The sequence below is a fragment of the Pteropus medius genome, unplaced genomic scaffold, assembly GCF_902729225.1.
Source record: "Pteropus medius unplaced genomic scaffold, Ma_sr-lr_union100, whole genome shotgun sequence".
Lineage (NCBI taxonomy): Eukaryota > Metazoa > Chordata > Mammalia > Chiroptera > Pteropodidae > Pteropus > Pteropus medius.
In genome coordinates, this window is record NW_024340699.1 from 14743697 (window position 1) to 14770517 (window position 26821).

General features: G+C 51.6%; 1 protein-coding gene across 1 annotated transcript in view; it reads right to left on the bottom strand.

The window, feature by feature from the left end:
• The window catches only part of SDK1 (sidekick cell adhesion molecule 1), a 384821-nt gene that overhangs the window by 344908 nt on the left and 13092 nt on the right, over window positions 1–26821 (bottom strand). The window contains exons 3-4 of the mRNA XM_039878899.1: window positions 19816–19922; window positions 17559–17706 (exon numbers count right to left, since the gene is read on the bottom strand). Of these exons, the coding sequence (XP_039734833.1) occupies window positions 17559–17706; window positions 19816–19922 (255 nt within the window). The remainder of the gene's footprint in view (window positions 1–17558; window positions 17707–19815; window positions 19923–26821) is intronic.

A 26821-nucleotide genomic window follows, 5' to 3' on the forward strand; every position in this document is an offset into this window, starting at 1 on the left:
GAATCTCAAACACATAACGTTGGACCAAACGAGCAAGACACAAACGAATACATTCTGTTGCTTCTGTTTGTATAAAACCCCCACAGCTGCGAAAGATTTAAGTGGTTAAACTCTAGAGAAAAAAAGCAAGAAAGTGTTATCATGAAGGTCGAGTCTTCTGGGGTACAGATGGCGGGGGCAATGACTGGAAGGGGTCCCCCAGAAGGTTTGCAAGTTGTGTTCCATGTGAGGGTGACGGGTGGTTACGCGGGCGCTGGCTCTAAATGTCCCATCCTGTACATTTATGTTTTGTGCACTTTTTACCCTTACGTGTATTTCGTAACTACAGCCCCCCACACGCCAGCAGGAGAATAGACAGCGCTGACAGTCACCGTGATGTGGGCCAAGAAACTGAAGAAGGAACAGTCAAGTTTAGCAGCTTTGTAACTGGGGAGACACTGGCGGCATCGGCTGCAGCGGGAACGTGAGCGGCATCCAGCTCGGTGCAGACTCTGCAGTGCGGAGTTTCGGTGGCAGTGGCGTAGCAGGGAGACGCCTGCCCGAGTTAGAAATGTCGAAGGAGAAACAGACGCAGACCTGGGCGTTGCAGCAGGGAGAAATAGTGCTGTTTCGTAGGCACCTTAATTCCACAATGTTTTCCTAAAACGAGTTTCTATACAATAAAGCAGACAAGTGATACTTCGCATATGTTGATTATTAAAATCTCAACGCAACGCGCCTTTGTATTCTAACTGAACAAAGCAATGACGAGAGCAGTGGATTAAAGCTTGTTGCGACATTAAACCTTCTATTTACTTGAAACCGCCAAAAGTTAATGCGGGCTGTGTTTCTGTCACACTAACAGTGACACTGCCATCCATCTCTATCAGCAGTAACCAGAATTACCTGTTCTCGTGAGTCTGCTGTTTATGTTTTTTCATTTGGCCCCCATTTTTCCAGAAACTAGCTTTAAGAAATCATTGTAGGTCGCAATGTTGTTCTACAAAATTCTCCACATGAAAAAGAAATAAATGATGTCACCATTTTAATAATGGAATAAATAGAAGCCGCAGAGTCCCAAAGATGTGTTTTTGATAAAAATATAATTATAATAAAATCACATTTGAACAACTGTAGAAACTTTATGGATACGTATTTCTCAAATGAGAATTTACCTACGATTAGGTCAGAATAACCTGGCGGGGGCACAGATACGCACAAGAAATTGCTCGTGTTGTAATTCACCGGGGTTTTTATTTCTTTTATCATCTAGGAGCACTTAGCGGAAAAAAACAAACCCCTACCACACAATGTCCCAAACTGTAAGAGCAGCCAACTAACAAAGCACAAGTCCTTAAAAAGAGAAGTCAATTGAAAACCCACTTCCAATCCACGTTCAAAAAGAGTGTGACGTGACTGAGCCGGCTGACACCACTAACGGCTCAGCAGCTGCCACTACGTGTGGCCATTTCCCCCTCATCTCCCCCCGCAGGGCCTGAGACGGGAAAGGAATAAATCCGCTCACCTTCCACCGACATCGTTAAAGGATGCTCCCTTTGATTTTTCTTATTTCCGCAAATGTACTTTATCAGACAGATAAGTTTGACAGAAAAAATTATTATCAGGCATCGATCAACTAATTCACTCAAACAAATACCAGTCACTTACTAGGCACCAAGTGTCACTTTAGGGCCTGGGGATACACAGTGACAAATACGTGCTGTCTACCCTTAAGGAGGTCAGGATGTAGAGAGAAGCCGACAAACAGGCCATTACAGCCCAGCTGAAGGGACCGACAGTGGAGGTGAGCACAGGTGACACTGGACCACAGAACCCACTGAACCTGGTCTCAGTGGGCAGCCAGGGCAACGAACGTGGTCTGGGAAACATTCTCAGAGAAAAGAAATCTGAAGCCATAAGCAGAATGGGTCAGGCGGGTAGCATTCCAGGAAGGGGAAGAACAGGTGCAAGGGACCTGAGACCAAAGGGAGCCGGGAGCAGCTGGGACACGCGCGTGGCCACCTGCATGGGCGCAGGAGGGACATGGGACCGGGGCGGGCAACGGCCAGGCTGGGAGACCACGGCACGGACCTCGCCTGAAGACGGTCGGGAACCGCTTGCGGGGGGACGTGGGGACGACGTGTGACCCGTGGAAAGATCTGCGTGACCTCCGGTGTGGACTCCGGGCTGGGGGAGGACAGAGGACAGAGCCGGCGACCTGGAGAGCATGAGGGGCCCTCACGGGGTCTGGGTGGGACACGCCGACGGCCTGAACGAAGGAGGCGACGTGACGAGGAGGACGACAGAGAAGCCGGCGACGGGGTGCAGGTTCCTCTGCCCCTTCATGAATGAAACCGACCGAGAGACCGCCACTGTCGCCACGGAGTCCACCCGAACCTGTTAACAGGGCGAGCAAAGCCGCGGAAGCGGCCCCCGATGTTCCGCACGTGAAGGCAGCGCTGCCCCGTCCCTGTCTGCCCTCTGGGGCGCAAGAGAGACACGACGCAGACCGCAGCCTGCAGACTGCCGCGGCGGCGGCGTCACAGCGAGGGCCACCGCTCCGCCGGTCACGCTCCGTGTCCCCGCGGACGGCTTGTTGGCTCACGGGATCCCGAGCACGAGACGAAGCATTCGTTCGTTCAGTCAGTCACTCGCTCACTCGCTCACTCACCCGACAAGTATTTCTTACGTGTGTCGCGTGTGACAGACGCAGAGAGGGACATCGTCGGCCCCGGCCCTCGCGGAGCTGGGCCCGGCTCGACGTCACTAGGGGCGTCGGAGCGGGGCGGAGAGAACCGCTCGTATTTTAGCGGGTGCGCGAATCCACGTGCCGTGCGCCTTCTGTCAGCGCTTGCAGAACGCGCTGGAAGTGTGGCCACCTGGCTGGAGGGAGGGGCTGAGGCCGGGACTGTGCTGGCTGCGCAGAGTGGGTCCCCACGCAGGTGGCCGTGGTGACAGGCACGGGGCCCGCTCCGCAGAGGGAGCGCCTGCCCACGGGTTTCCAAGGTCCTGAGGAAGGCAGGGCAGGTCCGTTCTGTCTTCGACATGGCGCTCGTTCGTTCATTTCTCTGCGTTCGTGGACACTCGGGGATCTCGGAGTGAGTCCGAAGGACCTGTTCGAAGTCGTCGAGGTTTTAATCGTTCTGGGGTCGATGTGGCTCGTGTAGCTACACCTCCCGAAAATGACAGACTGTCCCTGAAAAGCCACCGCCGTTCCTCAAACACGAAGCGACGGAAGCGACACTTCCTTGTTCTCGGAGGCGGCGAGCGCGGTCTGAGAGCCACGGGCGAGAGGCCGAGTCGTGAGCGCTCACGCAGGTCTCATCGACTCTCGCGAGTGAGCGAAAAAGAAGAAGAAAAAGACGTTTCTCCAGGAAGAGAGACGCGCAGAAGGCGGGACCGCGCCCCTGTGCTGCCCAGACCGACGCGCGCAGGGCGGCCCGACGACACGACACGCACGGGCGCGCAGAGCCGCGCGCGCTCAGCCGCTCACCGCGCTCTCCCGCCGCCTGCGTGTCAGCTGCCGCCGCACCGGCTACGGGGCTGACGAAGAGCCGGGCATTCCTGATCGTGACGAGTATCCCGGTGACACAGCTGCCGGCTTCTGACCCGCCTTGTACTTACGCCTCCTTCCGGCACCTGTGTTTCCGTCCAGCCTTCCACCAGGAGGGAAAACATCTCCCTGCGGCGAGCCGGGAAATGCTCACTGAGCTCCTTCCAACGGGTGCCAGCGGCGCTGAGCACTGTGCAGGTGGGGAACGAAGGGAGAGAGAAGCTGGATGCGTTAAAAAGGGGACGCGTCACCCCGCCGCTCTGCGAGGCTGACACGAGACGTTGGGGTCAGGGAATATCTTACGGCTAATTTTTCTCACATTTACAATTCCTAGCACGCTGCGGGAGCATATCAACTCTTCCTGTGGTGACAATGACACATCACTAAGCAAAATGCTTGGAGAATAAAGTAAGTGCTGTTCATGAACCATTTCTGCCTTGCTTAGCATTTACAGGATAGTTAGCTACCATTAGATTTACTTTTTTCCTTCCCATGCTTCTTTATAGATGCAGAGCCTTTGCCATTAGTGGGGAAAATACATCGTTATAATATGGCAAATTTTAAGGCCCACAGCAGCCATGAACAAGTACTGTGGCCAGCCATCCTGGTTTGGCTGGGGACCTGCAGGACAAGCACTGCAAAAACAAGGATGGTCCTGGGCTCGTCACCCTACAGGTCACACACACACTCCCACGCCAGCCATGTGCTATAAACAGTATCTTCGCTTTTGCAACTTAGCCAATGTTCTGTTGTACAAATCTCCGAATTCGCACATAAAGCTCTAAGAGGAGAACCTCACACAAAATAAACAAGCGCATGAGAACAAGCCCCGAATCACAAGGATACAGTGCGAGCATAAATTCAACGACCTTAAATATTTCACATGGTTAAAAACTCGGAAAAGAAAAAGCAGCATGCATGAAATAAGCTTCTATTTTTGTGTGATCCCCCCTAAAATCACCTCATCGAAAACAGAAACGTGGATATCCATTTCTCCATCGAGGATGTCAGCTTATCATTACCAATCTCAGCTAAAAGTCAGTATCACGATTTACTCACTTCCAATATGGACGAATAAGGCCTTTTACCATTGTCATAGATTCAAAAATATGAACACATTTACTCAGCGTTAGTCTATGAACACTCATTTAAATTAAACTATGCTAATTATGCATTCCTTCAAAGTCCAAAGTGAAATCAAGTGTGTACTAGCTGTCTGATACGTATACTAGACATATGTGTATGTATATACGTTATAGGTATGAGGTGTACATTCGCACACGTGTGCACACACGCAGGCATATATTAAATAAATAAACACGCATCTCGTAACGTTTGTTGTTATCACGTTCTCAGGGAATGAACCAGTCCCCTGACCCCGGCCTGTGCCCCTGACCTCGGCCTGTACCCCTGACGAGCCCCAGCCGTCCTTGCCAGAACCCTTCTCTCCTCGAGGCCTCAGGAAAGACAACGGGGCTCCCAGAACCTTCTCTATCTTCCTAAAACGGGGTCCTGAAGCAGACAGATAGAATCTCGGGGTGTTGCGAGCAGCGATGGGTTTATCCCTTGTAGGATGACGGTGTCAGGCAAGGACAGGGGGCTATGAAAAAACGTGTCGTTTGCTCCAAGGCCCAGCCCGGGAAATGCTCTGGTGTCCCTGCTTCCTGTCACCACAGACGATGTCTTCCCGCAGAGCACTGTGACATGTTCCGATCTCCTCTTTAACCCGCATAACTGAGTTGCCCCTCGCCCCATAGGGTGGATCCCACCACTGCCCGGCAGTCTCACCTTACCTGTCACCGAGAACTTGGACTTCTGTTCACATAGATGATTAAGGAAATAGTTGTCACACCTCCGGATGGGAGGAAAGAAATCAGAAACACAAAGTTTAATTTTGCTTCGCAAGATTCACCTGACGGCTCTAGCGCCAAGAGAATAACGTGACCGCGGACTCTTCCTCTGTGTGGAGCACGCGCGTGAGTGTTGACGCTGACGAGGACGGTAAGAACGACGAACGGTCTCGATGGCCTTCACGACGCAGGTGCGCGCCTGAGCCCTCTCAACGTGCAGGTGCGGGCACGGGGGACGGACGGCCGCCACGCTGTGAGGCGGGCATCACTACACCAGCGTGACAGATGAGGGAACTGAGGCTCCGGAAAGCCGAGCATGCGCCCGAGGCCACACGACCCTTAACGAGCTCAGGCAGGTCGGCTTCAGACGTCAGCGCTCGGCCGCCCCGTCACAGTGCTGCTTCGCGAGCCGTTCCTATACCCCTCCTCGTGATATTAAGAAAAACAATAAAATAACAGAAAATGCTAAGACAAGGGCATTTTCTACTAAACATTTCAAAAGGGCGTTTTAAAAAAAATCACTAGTTGCTTTTCAAAGGTTCCGCGATCATCACAACTCCTTATATCATTAGATCAAAGAAAAATGAGTCAATGGCATCCAGGCCCTTGCAATGTATAAATTCCCACAGGGCGAGTCAGACGAAAGTCGGGGCCTAAGCAGCCGGGGCCTAAGCAGCCAGGCAGTCCGCTCACCGCCGGGCCAGACAGGAGCCGCGGGGCGGCCGCACCTCCTTCCCGCCGACTGTGACTAACGCGGGTCTGCTTCACGCTCCTTTCCACACACGCAACTCTTAAATTTAACTACAATATAATACGACGATATTTACCCATAGACAGCGGCTTCAAACACACTATGGCGTCCAATTCTAAAACAAGAAGAAGTCGGTGAGGTTCCTGATGGTAAACCAGCTGCCCGAGTCACTTGGCGCGACATAGGTTTCAGACACGACGCCCAGTGCACACGAGCAAAGGCCGAGGGATCTGGACCTTCGACGTGGGCAGCAATGATGTCCCCGAGGTTTCCCAGAAGGAAAGGGATGCGTCAGAGTGAGCACGAACGCGGGCGGACCACGCCGGTGACTCCTCGGCTCGGGTAATTCACTGAGTCGTTTCCTGCATTAAACTATGGGCTCTGACTACAAAACCGAAGCGTACACACTGCACGCATGACAAAGGGCAGAGTTCTTCCCTTGGACAGGATCGTTTACCTCGGCTGACACTCAGTGGGCACGTCTAGGCTGAGGAAGGGGAGATTCGTGCTCTCGAAGGTAAGTCAGGCCCGAGGGCCTCCCCCATCACAGGCTTCCGAGGTGAAATGTCGCGCTTCTGTCTGCTGCGATGAAGACCAAGCGCTGAATCACGGAAGAGTCACCTGGGCGAAGTGTGTGCCAAGTGTCCTCACGGCCATTTGAGCCCAAGCTTTCTCCTCTCCACGGCGCATCTGCCCCAGCCCTAAGGTGCACACGTGCCCTGGGGTGCGACACCCATCTTGTGCCCTTCTCTGAGCTCTGAGTGCACCCCTTCCTTCCCAGGGCCCCTTGCCCTCCTGCTTTACAGGGGAGAACTTCACCGTGGCGTCAGAGACGTCGGCCTGACGACTGGGATAAAGCCGGAAGAGACCAGGCCCGCCCTGCCACGGAGCCCCAGGGGACACATATCCACGGAGCCGCACCTTGACCGCTGACTCGCCATGGCTATGCAGGTGACTTACGTCCTGGTGGTGATGACATCGTGTCGCCAAGTCTTCTTGACTCACTAACTCCAGCAGAACCCCCTGGCCAGAGCCCAAAGCATAGTCCCTCCCAGGCAGCTGGAGCTGCAGGAGCAGCTTTCACGGGTGACGCTGGCGCAGTTAGGTGCTCATTAAATGATCAGATGCGAAGAAACAACCCGTATTTGGTAAGCGTGACGCCAACACTAATGACCCACAGAAGCAAATAAAAGTCACTTACACTTGACTGTGTAACGAGCTACGCGTTAGGGGCACAGGTAGCAATGCCTCCCTAATCACTCAGCAACATTGAGACTGGCTTCATTCCCCAAGGACACATAACGGGAGGAGGGACGGGGACGGGAGGCTGGGGCACGTCCGCTTGTATCTGCACTATGAGGTGCCACTGATGGAGGGCTGAAAGCCATCACGAAGACCACCTAACGCTCCGTAGTTCCAAATGAGCTGAAGAGCAGTCGAGTCTGAATACTGACGCCTGTTCATGGGCGTAATTATTACAATGAGCAAAGGTGGGAATAATAAATAATGCCGCTGCATTGTGTTTACTTTATTGGTTAGAAAGTGTTTTCACATCTATAATTTTCTCTACCACTTATATGAAGAATCTGAAAAACTTGAACTCATAGTAACAGAGGACAAAACGGTGGCTGCTAAAGGCAGGGGGTGGGTGGGGAAGTGGGTGACAGTGGGCAAAAGGCATAAGCGCCCAGTTACAAGGTGAATGAGCTGTGGGGGTGTCGTGCACAGCACGGCTTCTGTAGTCAACAAAGATGAAGGGTCTATTTGGATGTTGCTAAGAAAGTAGATCTTAAAACTCATCACAAGAAAAAAAATGTGTAACTATATATGACGATGGGTATACAGCTACACTTATTGTGCTAATCACTACATGATATCTACATATATCAAATTATTATGTTGTACACCCTAAAATGATACAATGTTATATGCCAGTTATATCTCCACAAAACTGGGAGGGCGAGAAACCCATTTCTTTGCTTCAAGGGATTAAAGTTAGCAGCAGACAACCACATGCAAGGGAGACAGACAGATACGCGACAGCCCTGCGGAAACCTCTCATGCAGCAGTCCGGGAGCCTACATGCATGCGAGACACGCGCCTTCTTCACGGCGGTCGCCATTTCAAAACGTGACGCGGATACGGATTCAAGAACCGAAAGAGAGCGGGGTGATGCATTCCGGGCTCAGCAGAGTCGAAATGTCGTGCGCATATCCCACTTTTAATGAAAGTATTATGCGGAGTTGGTGAGATGCGATCGTGAGCGACTGACGGTGTATAAGGGCTAATATCTGTAAAGAAATGCATTATTGTCACTAGATCTGCGCATGTAAAATGGAGTGGCATCTTATTTTCAAATGCAAAATTGGTAGAGAACGTTAAACTCTCGTCGTCCAAGTTAAACACGACACTGCCAATTCAAACAGAACCGAGTAATTCTAAGAACCACCCTCCTCCCCGCCGATATCGCCCTTGGAATGAGTGGTTCTCTAGCTGTGACGGGGCCGTTGTCCCAAAGCAGGAGGCACAACGTCGGCTGACAACCTCCGTGAAGGCCCCCTGCTGGCCACGGGTAGCTGACCTAGCGGGGTTTAGAAGGTGACCCTTCAGTGGATGAGGTCGCACGGCCCACCTGGGGAATTGTCACGAGTGTCTCGGCCACCGCTCGCCACGCAGGGAGGTCCCACAAGTCAGTGCTCCTGCGCCACATGGGGAAGCTGCTCCGTGCCCCTTTCTGCAGACACCGACCCTCTGCTGACGCCTACCTGCCCAGGGTGGTGTCAGCTCAGTGGGACTCCTCCTGGGCGAGGCCAGAACCGCAGTGGCAGGAACGTTCTAGGCTGTAGGAACCTGCACTCGGAAAAGCCCAGCGGCGTGCACAGGAGCTAAGGTGTCCTGGCTCCAGCACGTTCTCCGCCCTGAGTCCCCTCTCTCCCCACTGGCTCCAACTCCCAGGAGACATCTACACGCACGGCTGTGGGCAGAGCCACATCCGTACAGGACGTCCTTACGGAAAGCCTCAGGACAGGATGTTGGGGGCGACATACAGCAAGTACAGTCTTTTAGGCCCTCGAGCATTAGCTAGTAAATGACTTCTCACTCATGGCCTCCTGTTAAATCTCACGACGGCTCCGGAAGACGAGATCACGGTCCCGCTTCTAGGTGAAGCTGGGTACTGGGAGGTGATGGGCCCTGCCCAGAACGCGGACCTCTTGGGTGAGTGTCCGAGCCCGTCAGGCCGCCGAAACTACATACCACAGACCGGGTCACTTATAAACAAGAAACATTTCCGTCTCACAGTTCTGGAGGCTGAAGTCCACGATCGAGCCACTGGCAGCTCGGCTGTCAGCGGAGCCCACTGCCTGGCTCACGGGTGGCGTCTCCTCACTGTGCCCTCACGTGGTGGGGGGCAGAGGGAGCTCTCTGGGGTCTCTCTATGTGACACCAGTCCCATCGCGAGGCTCCACCTCGTAACCTGGCCTCCTAACACCACATGAGGATTAGGTTTCGTCGCTTAAGGAAACATCTCGACGACGACCTTTCGGGACATTATCTGTGCCCGTCCTCTGTTCTTTCCTTCTTAGACGTCGACTCCTCAGCCTGTCTGCCATCCTTCCCACGTTTTTAACGCTGCTGTACTCCACGTATTCTCCTCAGACCAGCATTTCTCGCTCTAGCTGCACGTCGTCAGCCGTTCAATTAGCTTTTTAAATAAATGATTCTATTTTCACTTCGAGAAGTTTACTTTCTTCCTACTTGGTTCTTTTTTAAACCAGCACATTAAAAGGCGTTCAACAGCATTAGCCATTAGAGAGTTGCAAAGTAAAAACATGATGAGTTATAACTATACACCTATCAGGATGGCGAAAATAAAAAATAGTGACAACGTCCAGTGCTGGTGAGGATGCGGAGAAACTGGATCGCTCATGCATTGCTGGTGGGGCCATGAAATGGTACAGCCGCTCTGGAAAATAGTTCGGCTAATTTTTAAAAACTGAACATGCAAGTTGCACAAAGCTCAGCCATCGCACCGCTGGGCATCTATTCCAGAGACACGGAGACTTATGCTCACACGAGAACCTGTGCAAGAATGCCTAGAGCAGCTTTACTCACAACAGTGCAAAACCAGAATCAACCCGAACGTCTTTCGCCAGGGGGGTGTCATGCGAACTGGGGTGTGTCCACGCCACAGACGACCTGACAATCAAAAGGAACCAGCTAGTGACACATGCGAAAACTGAACGCGTCAGAGAATTATGCTGAGTGGGAAAAGCCAGCCCTGAGAGGTGACAGACCATGCGATTCCATTTACATGACATTCTCTAAGTGACGAAATTACAGAAGTGGCGATCACATCGATGACCGCCGGGGCTGGAGGGAGGGGGTGCGGCCGAAGGAGGTGGTTGAGGCCACAGACAGGCACGGCGGGGGTCCCCGCGGTGGTGGGGATGTCCCGCGTTTTGACCTCGTCACTGTTGGCATCCGGGTTGCGATGTTGTGGTGCCGCTTTACGCGATCTCACCGTTTGGTTAAACCGGACACCGGAGCTCCGTGTGCTACTCAACCGTATGTGGATCTATAATGAACTAAGTTTAATTAAAGGTGGAAAAAGTCCAACATTGTACGACTCATCTTACAGGAGGGACCCAGAGTCGTCAGATTCACAGAGGCAGAGAGAACGGTGGTGGCCGGGCTGGGGCAGGGTGGCAGGCAGTCACTATTTCGTGGGGACCGAGTCCCGGTGTCACGAGATGGAAGAGGTCTGGATGGACGGTGGCGACGGCTGCATAGCCGTGTGACATACTCAATGCCTCGGAACTGGACACCGAAAAAGTTAGAACGGTCAATTTTCTGTTATGTATATTTCACCGCAATTTCAAAAAAAATTCCAAAAATACATGAACCGTTCCGAAGACCCCGCACTGGGTAAGGGGTCCGATCCGAAGCCCTCCCGGTCCTGGTGCCTCCCACCCGCGTCCTCCCAGCCTGTCCTCCCCGCCGCACCCAGCCTTTGCGGACCGCGGCCCCTTCCTGTCCGTATGCACCCCGTCCCCCGCCCCCCGACGAGAACAGTCGCCCCCTCCAGATCTGGGCGTGGCTGCCCGCACCTCTAAGGTGTCAGCACCCCGACACAGCAGCGCGGCACAGGCTCAGGGGTCAGAGGGCGCGTGCCGACCCGGGCTGACCTCTCTCCGCCCGAGTTCTCACCGGGAAAGCGAGAACCGCATCGGCACAACTCACTGGGCTGCTAAGAGGGTCGAATGAATCGTTACATAGAAAACACTTAAAACAGTGCCTGGCACTCAGAAACATTAATAATTAGTTACTAAGTATCTCCATGAGAATGTCACAGAAATTATGCGGCATGAAAGAAGCCAGGTAGAAAAAGTTTCAGGTTCTAGGATTTCCACTGACAAGAAGTTCCAGAGCAGGCGAAGCTGGACGAACAGGCGGGGCGGGGCCTGCAGTGGGGACTCGACTGGGACGGTGATCCTGGCCATTTGTTCAAATTCTTCCCATTATGCTCTTAAAATCTGTGCATCGTGTTGTGTATAAATTATAACTCAATCAAGTAGTTTTTGAAACGTCACCTGCACACAGAGGCTGTCCCTGGCCGCTCTGTGCCTCCCTCCCTCTTCAGCTCAGCTGTCACTTGCCCCCAGCCCCGTTCACATCCCTCATGACGTCTACGCCCCCCGTCCCCAGAGTACCCTGTTTATTGACCTGTCTCCATGCTGGACCACACTCGCTGACCTGGGGCCTGCGAAGCCTCGTTCTTGTCCCGAGCAGCCAGAACAGCGTCTGGCACAAAGTAAGTGCTCGGTAAATATCCACTGACTGCACGAAGTGGGGAGGTGGGGAAGGAGACAGGGAACTGGCACACGCGCCCCTTTCTGCCGGCACCGGAAAGGCCCTCAGAGGCCCCCTCGAGCACCTCCCGCGTTCTGACAGGAGGCCGTGGAGGCGAAGCAGAGTAACTCGTCCGAGGTCAGAATGAACGCTGAGGCAGGTCTGGAGCCCACGCCGCCTCGTCTTTCCAGTTTATAGCGAATACGGCTCATTTCACACGTATAGACACACTCTATAAACGTTCACGAAATGCCTCTAAAACATAATATAAACATTTTAAAAGCATATTATTTCGAAAGCCCAGTTAACTATAAAAATATTATTACGAGCACATCTACTTCGTTCAAGCAGTAAGTTGTGACTTCCAATACAAGTGCTAATTTAAACAAATCTTTCTGGAAGCAACTGAAATGAAACGGTAATAAGTTAATGGATGTTCAGGTAGCTGAGCAGGACGACCGTGAGTCTGACGGCTTCTGAGTCACCCGGGATGCTGTTTCCTGCCCATGCTTCACCAGCCAGAGCTTTCCTAGCAAGGGGTCTCGCAAAGCTGACTGGAGGTTTGCAATATTTCATCTGTAAGCTTCGCACTTCCGGGAGGAGCCATGCAAGCGCGCTCGTGCTCACGCATTCCTGTCAGGTGGGTGACAGGATGCGACTCGAGCTCAAGAACCAGCAATCAGGCGACAGAATGGCATCGTGCAGGACGAGGTTTTGCGCCTCATCTGATAACTGCCGACATAAATTACCTCCCGGAGGTAAGGGAAACGCTGCACGTTCCACATTTTGAGAAATAAAAGGGAACAAAGAACACATATCTCACCTGAAATACCGCAACAATTTTAGTATCGGATTAGACTCCATTTATAAGATAAAGCTCTAGCATGTTTGACATGCAAAGGCAGCAAACTTAGCTGTTTGGATTCAGTAAATCAGAAAAATAAACATGCACGGTTTTCATCTTCTCAGATAAACAAAACCTATAATTACCTATTCAAAATTCTGAGTGTAACTTATCCGCAATTCTTGCAAAATAGCGTCTGCCTTTCCGAGTTGTACCTCCCCTTCCTCGACCGCGTGTTCCCCTGAGCTTTACTAAGCGCTTTCTTCCCTCTTCGGCGAGGAGCTTTACAGATGCCATGTGACTGTGCTTCACGCGTCCTCGGTCTGTCATGCCGACACTGCGTGCGCTGCCACGGGGTAAGAGGAGCACGGGCATCTCGGCCAGTCGCCACCCAGGGGAGGGGACCGCCGCGTGAGGAGACAGGGCCCCCGCGCATGGTAACGGGCCTGGCCCTCGCCAGCTGACGTCCGAGGGCGCAGTGGCACCAAGAGCACCAGGGCTGGGCGCGAGCGGGGCGCAGGGTGCCCCCGCGAAAGCGGACCGCACGGCCGTCCCACCTCCTGGGCCGCCTCCCACCTTATGGGTCCCCTCCTGCTGCCGCAACCTCGATCCCTTCGCCACGTGACCTAACACACTCGCACGTCCCAGGAATTAGGACCTGGCCGTCCTGGGGGAGCCACTGAGGTTGACGTGCCCCCTGCTCCCCGGGCCACTCCCTCTAGAGGTTCGTCCCGCAGTCTCTAAACACCCAGCACGTTTTCTTCTTCTTAGCCAGAGTCGCCCTCTGTGACCTGCGGCCAAGAGAATCTCAGCCGAGAGGACGGAGCTCTGGGCTCCACTCACTGGCGTGGCCATTTCGTCCGGAGCTCTCGAGAGCTTAAAAGCCATTGCCACACACCCCCGCCACACACACACACACACGACCCAGGTGTGACCCATGCTGCTCTCCTGAGTGTGAGCCTGACACGTACAGCCACCTGGGAGTCATGGGCCACCCCTAATCTGCATCTGGAAGGAACTCCGGATACCACCCGGGTCCACGGACACATGGAACTGGCCTCGCCCCAAACCACCCACCACCGCAGCAAAGGGCAGGTCCATTCTGTCTGCCGGCTGCTTGGGCCGGAAGTCCCGGGGTCACACCCCACCTCTCCCAACGGGAAAGCCTCCCGACGCCCCCCGCGAGATGCATCAGAATCTGGCGCGTGCCGCCCCCGCCCCCTCACCGTCGTGATCCGGGCCACCTGAATGACTGCGGCAGGCCCCACGCAGGGTCCTGGTGTGACTGTCGCCCCACGGTCTGTTCCTTAGAGAAGAATCATAGGGAGACGGTCCCTGCTCACTCAGACCCTCAGAGTGACAGCCGCCGTCCTGGTCCGAGGGATCCGGCCCCAGCCGCCCCATGATCGCCCGGCCCTCACCCCACCGCACCAGCCCGCGGGCCTCCTCGCGGCCCCGCCTCAGCGCCTTCACGCGACCCGCACCCTCCCCTCCGAATCCATTCGGGTCTCCACGCAAATGCTTTGTTGTCGGCCCCACCCAGCCCGCATCCTGCTTCATTTCCTCCGCACCGCCCATCACCGGGGGCGCGTATCAGACACTCACCCCTTGGCATCTGCTCCCTTCCACGCGCGTGGTTCCCTGAGCGCGGGGACTTTCTCTGCTTTACTGCCATCTATTCAGTGCCCGGAACAGTACCTGGCACATAGTGTGCCCTCAACAAGTGCTTGGTGAATGAATGAAAAACATGCCCACACCGCAGCCAGAACTTTGTTCGGTTTTCACACGAATGTGAAGCCGTCGGGCACCAGCGCCAGCTCCTGCTCTGGGAACGACGATGAATCTCCCCATCCGACCAGTATGTGGCTGGAGAACAAAGAGGCCGCCAGTGGACGGGCCGGACTCTGCACGTGGTGACCACCCCTCCATGTCCTCACGCTCCCTACACAGAGACACTGCCCACCTCCAGCCCTCCTTGGAACTTCACGAAGTTCACGCCTTGACTGGAAGGCCGCGTTTGCCTTCCCTTTGTCAAGATTTCCACGCCCGCGCGAGAAGGACACATAACGCACAGGCGGCATGCTTGGTGTTCACGTGGGCACGTGTGCTTACGCCTGCCTGTGGCTCACGGCAACCCAGGCTAACCTGCAGTATTTCGAACTGAAAACTGGCGTTCCGAGAAAGGAGGGGAAAAAAGATTAAAGCAGTGTATACAAAATAAATCGAGGGCGTGAAGGAGGTTCAGGAAGATAAAGTAAAAAGCAGAAAGCGTGCGAGCAGGTCGGGCAGCCCCGGGTGTGAATGCCAGCTCTGCCCTCCGCCGGCCGAGTGCCCTGGGGCAGGTCGTGCAGCATCTCCCGTCTCCAGTTCCCAGGGCGGATGACACCTGCCCCAGACGGCAGCTGTGAGGGTCAGAAAAGATATGTTCGAAGCAGGCCATCGATGAGCAACAGCTGCCGTTAAAATTATTACGAGGTCATGCAACTAATTTTCCAAGTTAGGAAACATTAACCTTACTCTTTCCATTGAAAGTGAAAAAAATCATTTAATTGTAAGCCCAAAGCTCACACTTTGAAGGTCATGAGATTATGTTAAAAAACGGAGTGCTGGTGGCCAGACGAGTCACCTCTTCCTCCCACCTTCCGGACAGACACCATCCTCCCCCAGGTCAGGGAATCAGGTTAAAAGCAGGTGACCTGTTCCACTGCACGTGAGACACCACGCCGCACGTGCCGGTCGACAGTGACCCCGCACTGGTGCAGAACCGGTCCAGTGCGGTCTGACTTCTGACTGCCAGGCCTGCGGGCGGGGACAAGGCAGAACCACCCTCCCATCTGTGGTCCGAGGCTGAGCTTTCCTAGAAGTGGCAAGTGCCGTATTTCGGAACGGCGGATCAACTTGTGGGGAAACCACGCATGCGGTGATTGATTCACGGTGCCTCGCACGGCAGGTACTTAATAAGTATGAGGGGGATGATGAGGTGGACAAAGAAAAAGTAGAAATAGCCATAATCAGCCTCATCTCCTCTCTCAAAAAAAAAAGCACACCAGCGCATCGCTCCACTGAGACTGGAGATTTATCAACACCTTCACGGCTGTGAGGGGACTATCTGTTTGACTCGACATCAAGCTAAAGCCTACCAGCGTCTTTATGTTACCAGCTCACCATTAAACAGTCTTTAGCAGGAATTCGCAAGTAAAAAGAAAAAGCTGATAAAGTTAAGAGTTGTTACTTCACTCTACATCCTTTCGTCCTTCTCGAATAAATGTCTCGTGGATCCACGTAGACCACAGGTGAACAACGCACCGCCACACAGCTACACGCTACCGAGTCAGGACGCTCCCTCCTCCCTGAACTGTGCTCCGGTGACATCAGTGGCCGCAGTGTTCGAGAGGCGCCGACCCTACTCTCCCTGCCACCCCAGGACCGACCTCCCCCAGGAATCACTCCGACTCTGCCCAGCCGCACTGTGCTCAACGCTGGAACCTTCCAGAGACGTCTCAAGAATCTATCTTAGCTGCCTTCTTGTCAGCCTGACGGTCTTCTGAGAGAATGAGAAGCTGATCCCTCATCTTTGTGCCACCCCAATTATCACTGGAATCAATATAAAGGTGGGCACCCAAGAAACTTTTAAAGAAAAAGGATAGCAGTTCCTCAATTTCTAAGGTAATTGATGTTTTTATTAGAATTTTAAAAGATGGCTTTTATGTATTTCAATATTTTTCCTGTTTCCAATAACCGAACTAGAAACGTTTGCCAAAGAAACTCAGGCACAGCCTGGGCCCGAGCGGGGTCCAGACGCCCAGGCAGGCAGGGCTTGCTGTGGCGGGGCCGGCAGAGGGGACACGGGGCGGGGGCGGGAGAGCAAGTTCACGACCACAGTCACGTGCGTAGTTACATCCGAAAGCTGTTCAGCCAGGGTCTTACACACACCCTTTTTGGAAAACAAAACGAGAGCACTTTCTTCTCGTGAATTTTCACCTGGCTGCAAACACCTGACGGCACGAATAGTTGACTTGTAGCTCGAGCTCATAGCATTTCGCGATTCGCTGAGAAACGCACCTCTCTGAAACCTTTCGTATTTGGTGCATCGTCGTTAAATTGCATTGCAAAACGCCCAGTTATGAAATACAGGCCAAATGTTCTTTTTAATCACTTACAGCTCCGAGTGAAGAAAATCTGTTTGCCATTAGATAAATATCTTGAATGTGGTCTAGGCGAAAACACCTTGAAATAATGCTTAACTAATCACAAAGCAACTATTGTGCAGTAGATGGGCGCAGCGCTAATTAGACAAGAGAAATAAAACTGTCGCGGTGGGATGAAGGGGGAGAGAGAAATAAGCAGTAATTACTGCCTCCGCGTCGGAAACGGCATCACGCACGGCTCAGGAAACGAGGGAGGAAAAGCCAGGCTCTGCACGTTCACACCCGCACTCGTTAAAGTAGTCCTCAGAGCTCAGCGCGACTCAGGGACAACAATGACTCTCAGAGGGAGCCTTCCCAAGGGAAGAAGCGACTGAGAGGAGGAGGGAGGGGTGCTTTACCCGGGCCGGCAGCAAACGGCAGAGCGATGGGACGGGACCGTCCCCTGAAGCTGCCTAAATGTTTCTGGGCCAGCCTCGAATCCCGATTCTGAAGGACCGGGCAGGGTTGGGCCAGGCGCTGGCCCAGGGGTGGCGCCGACGAGCGCGAGGCCCGCACGATGGACTCTGACGGCCGTGCTACTCACATCCTGCTGCTCGGAATGATCTTGTGTCCTTCCCGGAACCAGGTCACCTGCGGCCTGGGGCAGCTGTCGATGGGCGGGAAGTCCAGGACCGCCGCCTGACCTTGAGCGACCACCTTCCACTGCTCTTTGTCCGTGAAATCCCCCATATCTGCGGAGAGAAATCAGACCCTTTTGGTTCTAGCGAAGTCCTTGCAGGGAGGGGACCAAAGGTGGAAACAACTATATTTTCTGGCAAAGTCGCCATTACTGCTCTAATTAGCGATAAGGCAGGAGGCCGAGCGGGGAGTGGGGCAGAGCAGGTGCTCCGGCAGGCCTTCCTGTCCCCGTGCTGTGACAACTCAAGAAAACGCCTCCTGCGCCAGCGGAGACAGCGGCAGATGCTCCCAAAGTCAGCTGCGGGAAGGCGCCCCCACCCCACGCCCCGCACCCCACACCCCTCGAAGCTCTAATGGAGAGGGGAAAGCACATGGACCCCTCCCGCCCCCAAGCTCTCAGGCGAGTTCTGCCCAGGCGCCCGCCGGTGCCCTTGCTCAGTTTTCTCCTCCTCCTCGTTTCTGGGGTGACTGTCCCCCTGAAGGATCTTTTGGGAAGAGATGTTTTAATCGCTGATTCATTTTTAGAGCATTCTCCAAATCCCATGCTGTTGACTTAGTTCGAGGCAGGGAGGTTTTGTTCTGGTCTTTGTGCTACTGGTTACCGATATTTAAAAACTGGAGTAACTGGGAAAGGACCCAGCCATTAGAGAACGTGGCTATAAGTGGCCAATTTTTAAACTGGTAACATTTGAAATTTCTGAAAAATTTCCACATTATGGTTAGGCACAGATATACACGTATACACCTAGACATGGTGCACATACTATATTTTCGTCTGAACGTGTAGAAATTTGGAATAATCCCTGGGGATGTCTACTATCCACGGATTTTTGATGCAGAAGGAACTATTTCCTATGTTACGAGCCGTGTTAAATGAAAAAGATAAACTAGGGGAACATTACGAAAACGTTCGTGGCGGTTTTTAAGCAAAATTTGTTAACGAAGAGAAGGAGAAAAGAGAAATGAGACAATAAGGGCTAGAGAGGAAGGACAGTAACAGGGACGGAAACGATCAAGCAAGAAAAAGTCTAAAATTTAGTCTTATAAAATGGAATATAATATATTATAATAAATTCCAAACTGTTAACTCATGCAAATATGTTTTGGGTATAATTTTATTTGTTATGTTTCCAATTATTCAACTGAATAAAAGTTCTGAATTATTCCGCAGATGGATTCGGCTGAGCGACTTCACCACGATTCAGAAAAATTTATGCCTTCCCAGTAATTTAAAACATAACTAAACACGCATTAGCATCCGCATCTCGCTCAGTCACCAGTGCCGGATGCGGAATGGTAGAATGTCTAGCAATAACTCGGCTTCCTGGAGTAACGCTGCACACTGCAGGCCTTAGCTGCGGTCGAACAGCGAAGGAGAAAACGCTGTCACCGGTCAGCGCGGCCTGGTCTGGGGGCTCTCTAGGGTTCCCTGACGTCTACCGTGGCATACTAGTGTACGCTTAAAGGAAGAGACACTTTGGCAGTGAATTCCAGACACAACACAGTAGACGGGCCATTCTGGATGGCCCCACCTGTCACAGGCCTGGGACCAGAAAAGTATAAAGTGCCCTGCCTAAGCCAACATCCCCGTCCTGTTCCCCTAAACGCTACACTGAGGTTCAGTCTCCCTGCATTTTGACAGCTGCCTCGGCTCCTTTTAAAAGTTTCATCCTCCAAAATGGGTCTGCCCAACAGAGGATGAATTAAACCACCACGACTTTAATACCAAATGGGATATCACTGCCCATGTCCTTTTTGCTGTGCAGCTAAAGGGTTTCTAAACAAACCGTCCTTGGAAAGAACTGGTTATACATTGATGAAACTGATTTACTTGATAAATATCCGAATGTGTATGTCACGAAAACTCAGAGCAGCTAAGAATTCACAGGACAGATGGCATCTGGTCCTCGCATCCGCCGCAGAGCTCATCGGGCCCTCACTCTGCGAACCGGAAGAGGGGCATTTACCTCGTCGGCCCCTTCGTCCGCACCGGACCGGCTCCGCCAGCTAAACGTACTGATCTCTCCCCAGCCTGAGCAGCTATTCTATTTCCCACAGAATCCGAGACAGGATCTCGGCCCCTGCGGTGCTCAGAAGTGACCGGTTAGCACCCCCGCACGCTCTCGCTGTTTAACGTCTGGGGTCATCCCGGGCACACGTACATGCGACTTGAACTTCCGATCTCCTCTGCAAGAGCGCTCCCATCCGGTTCCGCACCACGCAGCGGTAAAACCCAGCGTCCGGCCTCCGCAGGGACGGAATGGTGTACCTGCGGGACACCGGAGAGGGGGGTTAGTGGCGACATCCACGCAGCCCTGCGTCTCGTCGGGCGGATGCTCGACAAGTATGTGACTCTCGGTGAACCGCGACCTGTGGGACCCCTCCCTGGCCAACACACTCACGGCAGCTGCAATTCATGTGTGAGGTCTTTTCATCGATATCTGTCCCCCAGCACGAATTAGGCCCCAGCTCTGTAGACGTCATGCCCACAGACGTCACTCACGCCTGGCTGAGCGAGTGAGAAAGTTAAACGGCTAACAATCGTGACACTCAAACTGGACCAAAATTATTATAATTCTCTCTCTCAGAATTTCCAAAACTTATTTCTAGAACTGGCAACGGTCTTAACATAATGCATCGTGTCACTCTTTATTGAAGTTTAAACAGGATGAGATACAGATGTCATTGGGCAAAGAAAGCGGTGACACCATGACACAAGTCCCCGCTCCGCTCACCGTGCAGACATCTCCCAACACTGTTATAACCTTCCTTTTCTTACTTTTCCACGTGCAGCCTAATATTAATTTTTAAAACTTTCTGGACGACTGAAAAGTCATTTCGTTTGTGTTTCCCATTCCTGGGATCGTAAGTAATTACCCCTCGAATCAATGCCTTTCAAAAAACTTCGGCACCGTTTTATAGGGGAAGAAACAGGAGCTACAGCTTCCACGCAAGCCCCGCCTTAGGGCTACCGTTAGTTTTACGGCGTGGGATGCTCCGAGACCCAGGAGCGAGCTGCCACGTAGCCGAGGACCGCCTGCAGTGGCTCTGCAGCCCCACAGCCCAAAGCGTTCACGCCGCACACGAGCGCCTATCAGTTGTTTTCTCGGCCGTGTTCACAAGCAGATCGGGAATGAGGTCTGAGGCTCGGAAACTGTTCACACATGGGAAAGTGACTGTCACAGGGACAGAGCTAAAACCTAATCGCATGGTAGACTGTTTTCCAAAAACAGTATAAACACAGGGATGCAATACTTTCCTAAAAAGATGTTCCAGTAATAGTCATCTTCAATTTAAAATTACTTCCTCTTACAAAGTATAGTCAGAGTCAGTTAAAAAAAATACCGAGTAGAAGCCACCATGTATGGCATGGTTTATTCGCTCCGTTCTAAGCATACCTTGAAATCGCTTAAATTCAACTAATTGCTCATCTTTTTCTTCAAGTATGTCCAATAGTCAACCCAAAAAAAGAACTCATAGGCATAATTTTTAAGTGAATAAAATATTTGAACAATACAATCAGTTCAGTATTAAGCAAATATTAATCAAAGTATGTTTTCCCTCAGATAATCATCTTGAGATCCTATGGCAAGATTAATAAAATCTCTTATGAAAAAAATATTGCTAAATTTTAATCTTCAAAATTTGATTCTTTTCTGAGGAATGGTTCCTGTCAAATAAAAAAATTAATTAGTGAATATAATCGGAATATCAAACTGAACACAAAGGGTCTGTGCCATTTATTTAAATTACAAATAAGACTAGAAGCGGGAGGGATTTTAATTATTATATACTCTGATTATAATAAGGAAAAGTTTTGAGATTAGGTTAAAACAAAGTCAACAAAAGTTTTTGAAAAAGAAATAATACAAGTTATTGAAGTACATATTTGAAAAACCAGAAGAACAGTTTCATCATTGCGACGTAATCACATTTATGTAATTGTTACACAGTCTATTTTTCCTTTTTGCAGTATCCGAAATAGATTTTAAATTCCTATGAATTTCTATATAAATCCTATATACTAATGCACAAAAACAGCACTACTTTCAAACACCAGGGAGAAACAGACACAAAATTGAATATTAGGCATATGCTGTTTTATACTATCTCTTTAGTTTAATGTCTCGCCAGGGAAAAAAACTACACAAAAAAGTTGCAAAGTACTCCACCTATTATAGGAATTCCTACACAAATTATGTTCACCTAACAGATGGGAATATTCATCGCAAGCCTCTTGTTTATAAACACACATTTTTAAGCAGAGGAAGTTTCCTGGCTCTTCACGAGAAACCATGATAAAATCTTAGCACCATATGCCACTAAAATATAGAAAATGCTGCTCCTGTTTCAAATAAACACGGCAGGGAATGTGTGCATTCACTGTATCCAGGCGGAGAATACTAGACTGACTGGCTGACGGAACATCTTCCAGGCTAATTCTTTATCAGCAAGAGCGCATTAGAGAAAATCCAACAAAATCGCAACACAGCGAAAGGCTTCAGTGTCCGCTTCCGCTGAGTGGGCGAGCGCCACGGGTCCACAAGGCCAGCCCCGGAATTCCTCTAGCGCCCCCTCCCGGCCTCGCCGCGGACGACTGCTGGACCAGCCCTTCCCGGAGTGGACACGGGCGGGCCATCTTCTGTCTGCCTGGGATGGGGCCGCTCTCCTGTACTTGAAGAGTTCTCCACCCCCCGAGTCTGGGGGGAGGTGGGCCCCCGACCACCGGACACGCGTATTCTGGCCTTTTAGGTCTGAGGCTGGTGCCACACAGGAGCAGGTGTGGAGGGGGGCTTGTGTGACAGGTGGTGGGGTGCAGCGGAGCCCTGGGTGGGGAGCCGCGCGCCCACGCGTGTGACGGCCCCCGCCCCGGCCCCGCTCGGCACGCACCGCTCTGCGTCTCTGCGTGCTGGCTAATCGCGCGGCGTTCTAGGGCGCCCCTGGGAGGGAAGGTCGCTCCCCACTGCCACCTCTTGCTGTGAAAATGTGTTGGCATTCTTTTCTGCTTGCATTTCTCCGTCGCCTTAGGAACCATCTCATCAAGTTACCCTCAATTTTTTACTGAAATTAGGCTGAACCTCCACGATCATTTCAAAGGAATTAACGCTCGACCATGCCGAGATTTCCTTTCCTATCGAGTGTCCTTCCATCTCACAGGGAAGTTCCTACTTTTCTTCACGCAGCTTCTACTCATTTCTTACAAAGGGAATTCCCGGGTATTTCATAATTTCTATTGCTACTGTGATTTTTCCTTTTATAAGACTTAAGAAAAGTAACTTTTCTCTTAACCATTCCTTTTTTACTGTAATAAACATGAATAAATACCCATCGAACTTCCATTGTTAGACTGAACCACAGAGACAGGCCACGTGAGAAACTGTAAGATTTTCAACAGTTCAGAGCAGCGATTATTCCAGCTATGATTAGCATAAAGAAATTCTTGGCTTAGATATACATACTTCGAGTATAACTACAAATGTTTTTTATCCCTAAATAGAAAATAATTTAGAACAAATGTTTTCTGAAAACAAACAAACAAACAAACAGGTATCTGCCTGTAACACCTCTGCAGACCTGGCCTGATTCTTGAACAGCTATCATTTCTCCGATGCCATTCTCGTGCTAAAATGTGTAAATCCGCATCAGCGTGAACAACATGATGTTTGAAACTCACTGGAATTCATTGCACAGTTTAACCGTAGTACTAACAGCAAAGAAAATGCTATTTTTTTGTCAAAGCTGCGAAAAGGTGAATTTATATTCTTTGCTCCTTTACAGGGTTAGCATTTTCACGAGACACCAGAAGTGGGGGGTGGAAATAGGGATTCAACTTCAGGTAGGAAACAACTGCCATTTTCATACGGTATCCATGTTTTTCAATTTGAGACTTAGAACAGTCTCAGGAAGGTTAATATATGGCAGCAGGAGGTGGTTATTGGAAGTAAGGACATGAAAGAGTAATTTGAAAAAATAGCATGAGATTTTTACACGGGCTTTACATCTTGAAAAAAAAAATGATGGCAAAATACAATGGGTCCTTGATCACCCATCTCAGTGCCTGCAGCGCTCCGAGGACGGACGGGGTGCCGTTTGTCACGTCCACCCCAAACTGTGCTTGTGTCGCGATAAGCCCCTTCCTCTTACGGAGCTTCTAGTGAAATGGCCGTGAAGAGTCTGCCTTATTCTAACGGTCCACATTAATGAGCCAGCGCTCAAACTCGCTTTGATGCAACCAACAGCACTTCCTTTTCTAGAGGATTGTCCGGTGTACCGATCAGCAGGTCGATTTGTTAGCGAGGAGAGCATGCAAAAAAATGCATCTCCTCCAATATCTTTGAGGTGACACCAAAATGGTTTCATCCTAAGTTTAAGGAGTTGCACATGTAATGATGGCAGAGTGTACGTTTTTTTGGTATTTTAGAATAAGACTGTTAACACCACTGTTTTAAATGTGTCCAGCGCAGTCTAAGCAATACGGTGATTTTCATATCCACAGTATCCATTTTTTTAAAAAATGAACTCCATAACAGATAGTTTCATATTCTCTCTTCTTAGTCCTTGAACTTTAGCATTAGAATTTTATTCTAATGTAACATTTTTTATGCCTGAAAGCTATTTATTGATTGCCCACCATACTTCTCTGAAATGAAAATATACATATAAACAGCAATTTAAAGAGATTTTCCTTTGACCGAAAGAGTCTAAGTGCATAAAAAATTTCTTCTGGATTACATGTTCATTTAATCAAAACAACATAAATGGATTGCATATTTTGAAAAATAATGATTAAACATTAAAAACTTAGAAAGGAAATGCATTTCTTAATGAGATGGAAGTGACTTTTTTTTTCCAATTACTTTACATTTCGTTGAATGGAAAGTTATTTACTATCAGAATGAACAGAATTAGATAGACATTGACAGCAGAAAGAAGAGAAGGAATTTGACCACATACTTGCAGACAGTTAATTTAAATCTAATGAATACATGGAAGAAATAAACAAGTAGAGAAAGGGTTGATGCATAGCAACAGCAAAACACGCTGAAGTAATAAAAACGGATGTGAATTTAGAATATCAAATAATCTTTTTTTGCCAAAGTTAATGAAAGCGTCTTCTGAGTGAATGTTCGGGAAAACATAAAGCACGAACCTTCCTACAGAACATGTGTCTTCTATAGCAAGAGAGAACATCGATCAGATGGATGTGAACAGAACCTTTTACCCCCTCCTCGGAATCTGCAGCTGAGGCTCGCCAAGTCCTTCTCGCCTCTGAACAGGGTGAAATGCGGGCAGAGCGTGCTTCGTCGGGTATTTCTCGACTTGTTTTTAATTTCAAACAAATCTTGAATATTCTAATTCTAATATATGGAAACAGATAAGCCCCAGAGCATGGCTGTAAGTTTGCTGCCTGGACAGAACACGCTGCGCTCACCTGGGGTATTTCCTGCAGACGTGGTCTTTGCTCTCACTAAACACTCTTTGAGGCACGACATGGCCATGGATGACGGCTGGGGACTGGAAAGGTGGGCGGCTAACCAAAAGTTGGCACAGCTCCTGCTGCACACCTATGCAACACACCTGAAGTAAGAAAACCCCGAGACTGGTCCAAACACCCCATTTCCAGTGTCAAACATTTTGACCTTAAAGGATGCAGAGTCGGAGGCCAGAAGCCCTGCTCCAGGTTGTCTGAAGGGGCCCGAGAATTTCCTGAAGCCAGGCGCTCTGAACGGCGTGTCTGCTCGGTGCCCACGGAGCCTCCCCCCAAGGCTGCAGTAGGAGGCGTGTTTTTCTCTTGTGACCTGGGAGGCACAAGGGACCAGAGCCTGGCCGGCGCCACGCAGAGGCTGGAGCTCAGCAGCTCAGTCTAAGAAGACACACAGGCGGAAGTGAGGATCTAGAAAACATCTCTTTGCTGTCACCCAAGCCGTGGACCCCGGCCAGATGGCCACCGTGAGACCATGCCCGTTACTACTTTTTTATTAGGATTCCTCTGAAACGTCATTCCTTTGCTCCTGGGGCACCGTTATGTCGATTAATTTTTCTGAGCCCCCTCCGAGGTGGTTCTGCGCCGCCCACTTTACACAGGAGAAAAGTAAGACGGCCCTGCTCGGATCACCTGTCCCAACTCCAGCCGTCTGCCGCTAGAGCTCATGGCTCACACGGCTCTCGCGTCCAAGTTCACCTGTTTTTTTCCTTAATCCCTCCCAACACGTTACGAGAACATATAACGCTGCCTAGGATTTATTAACAGATTGCTTGCGGGCCGGAAAATATGCTGTTTACACACATCAGAGCCTTTCCGGCTCACAACGCCAGCAATGAGGTGTGACCGGCCCCCCTCCGCAGACGCTGAAAGCAGGGCCACCGGGCAGCCGGGCCTCGACGCTGACTGCTGCGGAGCGGGGTTCTGACGGGGTCCGTCTGAGGTCAACGCGCTCTTAACTGCTGTGACGAACCGCTCCGGCAACAGCCCGCACGCCGACAGTCCGGCCTGCTCACGAGGGAGGAGGCCGCAGTCTGCCGCGTGCGCGGGGCCGGCGTGGCGTCCTCGGGAGCCGGGACCAGGCCGCAGAGAGCGCGGGTGGCCGCACCCGCACCGGCCAGCGCCTGCCCCTGCGCGGGGCTGCAGAGCCGGTGGCCAGGCCCTCCCGCGGGTCAGGGGGGCCGGAAGGCAGATGTCTGTACAAAACCTCGTGCCTGTTAAACGCTGGCACTCGGTTAAGAAACCCACTCTGTGGGAACGCCCGTGCGTCTGTCACCGCGCGGGCTGCGAGCGGCTCAGGGACCCACGGGGGTCGGCGCCAGGCCACGCCCCTCGTGGAGAAGCCCACTACCCTACCCAAAACGCCCAGGAAAGCCCGCTCCTCGTGGTCCATTTGCTCCACGGCACGGGACTCCTGGCTGGCTGGCCGACCCGGGGGTGTCCCGGGCCCGGCGGGCGTTCGCTCAGCTCCTCGTCCTCCTCTGGGACGGCAGCCGCTGGTCAACCGCCCTCACGGGGACACGAGCCCATCTGGAGGGACCTCGGCCCCGCCAGACCCCGGGGCTTGGAGCTGGTGCTACACAGACGGGCCTGATCTGCAGCCCCCCAGCTTTCGCTCCTGCACCCCGATGCTCGGCGAACACCCATCCTTGCGGCTGCGCACAGAAGCTCTTCTCGCGCCCATC